The sequence below is a fragment of the Brassica oleracea genome, chromosome C2 (assembly GCF_000695525.1).
Source record: "Brassica oleracea var. oleracea cultivar TO1000 chromosome C2, BOL, whole genome shotgun sequence".
In the NCBI taxonomy this organism is placed as follows: Eukaryota; Viridiplantae; Streptophyta; class Magnoliopsida; order Brassicales; family Brassicaceae; genus Brassica; species Brassica oleracea.
The window spans coordinates 2,314,434-2,321,483 of NC_027749.1; the positions used below are offsets into that span (position 1 = coordinate 2,314,434).

General features: G+C 32.0%; 1 protein-coding gene across 2 annotated transcripts; it reads left to right on the forward strand.

Moving 5' to 3' along the window:
- The first annotated feature begins 884 nt into the window (after positions 1–884).
- On the forward strand, positions 885–3,770 carry LOC106321182 (homeobox protein knotted-1-like 4). 2 transcript variants are annotated; one of them, XM_013759502.1, is made up of 6 exons: positions 885–1,570; positions 2,081–2,201; positions 2,382–2,566; positions 2,740–2,871; positions 3,029–3,165; positions 3,395–3,770. In XM_013759502.1, the coding sequence occupies exons 1-6, from the start codon at positions 998–1,000 to the stop codon at positions 3,396–3,398; spliced, it is 1,152 nt and encodes a 383-aa protein (XP_013614956.1). In that variant the 5' UTR covers positions 885–997; the 3' UTR covers positions 3,399–3,770. The 2 variants fall into 2 exon arrangements, with proteins under 2 accessions (XP_013614956.1, XP_013614952.1); XM_013759498.1 differs by having other exon boundaries at positions 887–1,570; positions 3,387–3,770.
- The last annotated feature ends 3,280 nt before the right edge of the window (positions 3,771–7,050 follow it).

Below are 7,050 nucleotides of genomic sequence, written 5' to 3' on the forward strand. Positions count from 1 at the left end.
ATTTTTTATATGATATCACACATTCGTAAAAAAATAGATAGTTTAAGATGCAAAAAAAATATTTACTTAATGAATATAATATGAACGAATATTACAAATACATCATTTAATAAAATAAATAATTAAAAACTGAAAATTCATATCCGCGCGGATCAGGTCTAGTTTCCATTATGATTTAAAACATCTCGTGGAAATCAGTTAAATCATAATGGAAACTAGACCTGATCCGCGCGGATATGAATTTTCAGTTTTTAATTATTTATTTTATTAAATGATGTATTTGTAATATTCGTTCATATTATATTCATTAAGTAAATATTTTTTTTGCATCTTAAACTATCTATTTTTTTACGAATGTGTGATATCATATAAAAAATATAAAAAAATGAGTATAAAGTTAATTAGATAATTTTAAAAACAGAAATTTTTTAAATTTTTCGTTTGTGTAACATCTCGTGGAAATCAGTTAATTATCTTTAATTAGAAAATGTAAAATAGATTTATCCTAGGCCTAATTTATCCTCATTTGTACTAAACGTAAAAGCAAAGCAATATATAGGGAAAGAAAAAGAAAATCCTAAATAATTCTTTGAAAATAGAAATACACCATTTGATTAGTGACAAAAAAATATACACGGCCGGGAAATTGTATTGAAAGCGATGAGGAAAAGATGGTGTAATACTTTTCTTCTTACCTTCATCCGAACTTCGTATCAATATCTTATCATGTTTTTGATGTCAATTCTCTACCATCTTTTTCATAAAACGATAATGTGCTTTTTGTTGTCATAGTTAATTATTGTTACTAATTAATTAGTATGTTACTAGTTAGACCTAATCCCATTTTATTATCAACAAAAGTTTGGTAAAGAATATATACAAGAATAAATCGCCTTTTTGTCCACCTCCATTTAAACGCTCTGTGCACATAAAACTGAAACATTCAAACACATACATACCCAAACGCCAAACCCTATTTTTTTCATTATTGAAAACAATGGCGTTCCATAACAATCATTTCAATCACTTCATCGACCAACAACACCAGCCTCCTCCTCCCTCTCAGCAGCAGCAGGAACACCATTTCCACGAATCCACTCCTCCTAACTGGCTCCTCCGCTCCGATAACAATTTCCTAAACCTCCAAACTGCCGCCTCCGCCGCAGCAACAAGCTCAGACTCTCCTTCCTCCGCCGCCGCTAACCAGTGGCTCTCTCGATCCACTTCTTTCCTCCAACGCGGCGGGGGAGCTAACAACAATAACGTCGGTTCAGGTGACGTCATCGACGACTTTACTACCGGCGGAGAGGAGTCAATGATCGGCGAGGGGAAGGAGGCGGAGAGATGGCAGAATGCGAGACACAAGTCGGAGATACTCTCTCATCCACTATACGAACGGCTTTTGTCGGCACACGTGGCGTGCCTCAGGATCGCCACGCCGGTGGATCAGCTTCCTAGGATCGATGCACAGCTAGCTCAGTCGCAGAACGTTGTGGCCAAGTACTCTACTATGGACGCTGCTGCTCAAGGACTCATCTCCGGTGATGAAAAGGAGCTTGACCACTTCATGGTAACTTAACTTCTCATTCCTCCTCACAAATTTTAATTTTATTTTTATTTTCCATCATTTTATTCCCTAGCCTTTTCTCTCATAAATGGTTTATTCTCTTCAAATTTAGAAAAACAAAAATTAATAATTCCTTTTTGTATTTTAGTTAATAGTTTCACTGTTTGAGAAATTTGAAAATTATTTTATGTATAATTTCAGATTTAAAAAAATAATTTTGGAGAAAAAAATGCAAATCTCGTTCGTAGATTTGTACTTTGTACCGACACACATGATCAGTGGTCTGATTGGACAATTAGTCAGTTTAAGATTTGGATTTTAGTTTTGTACAGTTGAAATTTGACAGCAGGAGGTTTTATTTTTGAGATAGATTTTGGTTGAACAATACATTGGTTTGAAATTACGGATAAAGTCATCTGACAAAAGCTACATACTAGTTTGTCATTTTATGTGTATATCAATTATATATTAATATATCTGTTGTCTGAAAAATATTTACATGCTTTTGTGCAGACGCATTATGTACTATTGCTGTGCTCTTTTAAAGAACAACTGCAGCAGCATGTCCGTGTCCATGCAATGGAAGCTGTTATGGCCTGTTGGGAGATTGAGCAGTCTCTTCAAAGCTTAACAGGTTAGTTTTGAGAAAAAATTAATATTAATCTTTCATTTAGCTATAGTAATAACTCTTGCACTGCATTTAGCATTGACAAAGAAGCAAGGATATTCTATTTAATTCATTTGTCATTTCAATTCTGCTATATGGTATGGATTTTTAATTAAAGGATTAACGCTTGTTTGTTGGGTGAGATAGGAGTGTCTCCTGGTGAAGGCACAGGAGCAACAATGTCTGAAGACGAAGATGAGCAAGTAGAGAGTGATGCTCATTTGCATGATGGAAGCTTAGATGGGTTAGGGTTTGGTCCTCTAGTCCCCACTGAGAGCGAGAGATCCTTAATGGAACGAGTTAGGCAAGAACTCAAACATGAACTCAAGCAGGTAACAAATGATATATACTATCTCCATCATATAGTCCTACACATTGTCTCATCTGTAAAGTTACATTGCCCATTATTTTTCAAACTATTTCCTTTTTATATAAAGAAAAATCGTACGGTAAGGGCTATTATATATATGTGATGTAATGATGTACAAACATTTTTTTTTTAAAGGGCTACAAGGAGAAAATTGTTGACATAAGAGAGGAGATATTGAGAAAGAGAAGAGCTGGGAAATTACCAGGAGACACCACCTCGGTTCTCAAAGCTTGGTGGCAGTCTCATTCTAAGTGGCCTTACCCTACTGTGAGTTCTCTCTTTCTACTTCTTCAATCACTCACGTGATCACCCCTCAAGGCTCTCTTGTTCTATTCCATATAGATTGGACTACATCACTTTCTCGACTTCTTCATTTGCCTTCTTATTCTCCTAAGTTTTAAATGAATGTTATAACTTTTGGCAGGAGGAAGATAAGGTGAGGTTGGTACAGGAGACGGGGTTGCAGCTCAAACAGATAAACAATTGGTTCATCAATCAAAGAAAGAGGAATTGGCATAGCAATCCATCTTCTTCTACCGTCCCAAAGAACAAACGTAGAAGGTACTACCAACAAAACTGTAGGAAGAGATATCCAAGAATATAGGATTGGCTTGTTGAACAAATATACAATTAAACGAATTATGCTATTGTGACAACGTTTATAGCTTAAATACCTAAGTTAGTGTGATGAAGTTCTTGTTTGGTATGGTTATATTAATATCTAGTTACATTTTCAAGAATATATTGAGATATTGAATTTTGGAGAGTTTTTTTTTATGAAGCAATGCAGGTGAAAATAGCGGAAGAGAGCGTTGAAGTCAGTTTGTAGCTGCGCATGGAGAGATCCAATAGCTTGATAGAATGTTGGATATCCAAAGACAAAAATCCACAAAATCTACGTAGAACGTATTTTTCTGTGTGTGACATTGCATGGTTTATGTGACTTCATATATAGGCGTAATTATTAGGGAACACACGAAACCCAAAAGACGAAGAATCAGAATCATCATTTGTAATATGAGGTTTAGGGTTGAATTTGATGTGATCTTCACTACCATCTCCACCATCATCATATCTTGTGAACAATAAGGAGATTTCTCTTTTAGCAATTGTGTAAATTGATTATTGGCCATGTTAGTAATATATACGCATATTTTGTGGAGCCATTTCTTATGCATGCTTTACTAACCCTAATACAAAAATATGAAACAACCAACCTCCGTGCCGTTTACATTTATCACACTTTGGAGCCGTAAAGGTCGCAGGAAAACGAACGAAAGAGAGACTTTCTCCGGTTATCGAAATTAGTTTTAATAATCTCAAGCCTCTTGGGTTTCTTCGCTGACCATTACGGGCCTAGTTGTTTCTCGACTTACATCGCCACGCATAACGCATGGTTTACAAAAATAGTTCACGTGTGTAAAACGTATGAGATTTCATACGTAGTCTTCTGCATCTAGTCGATTCGATAAATTACGAGAGTGTAAATCGATTTATTCAAATCATAACAAAATCAGAATGGTGGTATATAAATAAAAATTTAATACGATTTTCAGATACCAAAATACACGGCGAGGCACTTTTGTGTTGTAGGCGTTTATTTGGATAGCTGAGCCACTTGTAAAAGACAGCTGTGTGTGTTATCTGTTGCGTAACAGTGACGAAACAATGGCTTCTTCTTCTCTTTTGTACTTAATAGTATTAAAACCACATGTGTTATGTATATATATATATGTATATATTATATATGTATAGTAATTGCCGAGTCTACAATTTTTGTAGAATCTCATAGTTAAAAGACAATAACATTCTTTTGTATCCACGTGTCACAATAAGAATGAAATTCAGAATTCTTAGAGAAATAAGTTGGTTCATCTTAACTTTTATTATACATTTTATTAAACTAACTATTAAATTGATAAATAGTGTACAAAAAATATTCTCACACTTTCTTTAAATAAAAACTACGGAATTGTCTAATATGATTAACGTATATATGACCATCAATGATTATAAATAATAAATATTTCATAATATTTTTTGTATCTTAGCTCTTTTTTATTTAATTTTATATTATTAAAAGATATTAAATAACAACAATAACCATATAATAATAAAATTAATTTTTTTCTTATATGTTATATTTTGAATTTTTAAGATGACTATAAATTACTAAAAACGTTAAATGTCTCACACTAAAATTTTGTGATCACTGGTTTAACTTTTTTTGGTAATAACATAGAAAATTACTTAAATATGATAATTTCTAAATTTGTATTGAAAAAGCATTGAAACCTTAATATTTTAATTTTGAAATTTGCATTCAAAAATGGCACATTAGAAATTTTGTGTTTATCATACGAGTATAAATTTTCAATAATAAATATTTATATTAAAATATACTATATATATGTCCATGTCATTGAAATTTAGTTATATACCATATAAAATAAATAATATGATTATTTTGATTTACTTTCAAAAAAGAATATCGTAAATAAACAAAATGTATTGTTTTGATTTATGTATTTACTCTAATTTAATTATATATATAATACGTAAATTAATACAAATAAATAATAATAGATAAAAATTAGTTTTATATATAACAGTCATTCCACGCAGTTGAGCGGATCTTAAGCTAGTGATAAGATAATGAAGAACGTTCGAATAAAGTTCAGTTTGACAGTTTTTTTTTTTCGAAAACCCTATCGGCTGATCCGGTCGGCCCCGTAAGGAACACAGTTAGTGCTACAGAATGGACTAGCTCGAAAGCGTACCACACTGCCTGACTCAAGTTTGGAATACCTTCCGACTAATGCCAGGGGGTGGACCAATCATCTGTTATGGTCCACCGTGTAAATCACTTGGGCCGAAATCCAAACCCAGAGTGGCCAAGTAGTAATAATTTAGTTACCATGGAAAATCGAATTTATGACTGATGTGGATACACATCAAGTCCGAAGAGATAACTACAAGGCTACTAGCACTTGGTTGAGTTTGACATTATTTACATACAAAATAAAGATTGACATGATCAGATAAATACTTTCCCAATATTTATATCTTAATATTAGCAATGTCGAATTTATCTTTGTACGGCGACATATGCAAGTTGAGTTCACGACCTCTTAATCAAATTGAATACTATATAATATAACTTTGACATTGATATATTCGTTATTGGCGACACGTACGATGCCGTTTGTCTATCTTGTCACAAGACGAGCTGAAATTGACCAAACAAAATAGACTTTATGCATATATATCATTTATGCGGTAACATATTCAGTGATGATGATCGACAGAGAAATTGTGATTTTCCATGGGAGATCAAGTCTAGCAATAGAAATATTTTGTAAGGGATTACCTAGAAGGGTATAGTTAGGTGAAAAGGGGTATACTATGCAAAAGATTTGAGGCATCAACCGAGAAAATAGCGAAGTATTTAATGCATGAAAATATGCTCCACGAAAATATTGAGTTTTTGGTAAATACTTTATATACTGAAACCTATAATCTATAGTGTTGTTTTAAAATTTCTAACCATATTTTATATTTGTATTGATGCATGGTAAACTCTCTTTTATGGTAAATGAACATCATTCAATCGTTTTTATAAATTAAGTTAGTAAAACTTCATACACTGTTTAAATTAGTGGACTAACCATTATAAAATCTTTATTCTTTAGAGAAATAAAGACAAAAAAGTTTCAAACCTATTTGATCATCATCATATATTAGTACACGAGGCAACTATGCATTAAAACAATATTGTCATATTTTTTGAAATTTTCTCAAAATCTATGTTTTATATTGAGTTTTTGGTAAATGTTTTATATACTGAAACCTATAATCTTTAGTGTTGTTTTAAAATTTCTAACCACATTCTACAATTGTATTAATATATTTTACGCTCTTTTTCATGGTATATGAGAATCATTATAATTTTTTTATCAATTAATTTAGTAAAACTTCATAATACTCCCTAAATCGATGGAATAACCATTATAAAATCACTATTTTCTTGAAAGACACAGACAACAAAGGCTCCAAACCTCTTTTAACATCATCATATGTTAGTGCAAGATGCAACTATGCATTAAAACAATATTGTCTTCTTTTTTGAAATTTTTTCAAAGTCTATGTGTTAACCCCTACGAAAATATTGAGTTTTTGGTAAATACTTTATATACTGAAGCCTATAATATTTAGTGTTGTTTTAAAATTTCTAACCATATTCTACATTTGTATTAATGTATGCTAAACTCTCTTTCATGGTAAATGAGCATCGTTCAATTGTTTTTATAAATTAATTTAGAAAAACTTCACATACTCCCTAAATTAGTGGACTAACCATTATAAAATCGCTATTCTCTAGAGAAATGGAGACAAAAAATGTTCCAAACCTCTTTGTGCATCATCATATATTAGTACATGATGCAA

Excerpts from the sequence above, each read along its gene's own strand:
- LOC106321182 (XM_013759498.1), top strand. The coding sequence starts at position 998 with ATGGCGTTCCATAACAATCATTTCAATCACTTCATCGACCAACAACAC. Across the intron at positions 1,571-2,080 it reads AGGAGCTTGACCACTTCATG|ACGCATTATGTACTATTGCT; the intron begins GTAACTTAACTT and ends GCTTTTGTGCAG. Across the intron at positions 2,202-2,381 it reads GTCTCTTCAAAGCTTAACAG|GAGTGTCTCCTGGTGAAGGC; the intron begins GTTAGTTTTGAG and ends TGGGTGAGATAG.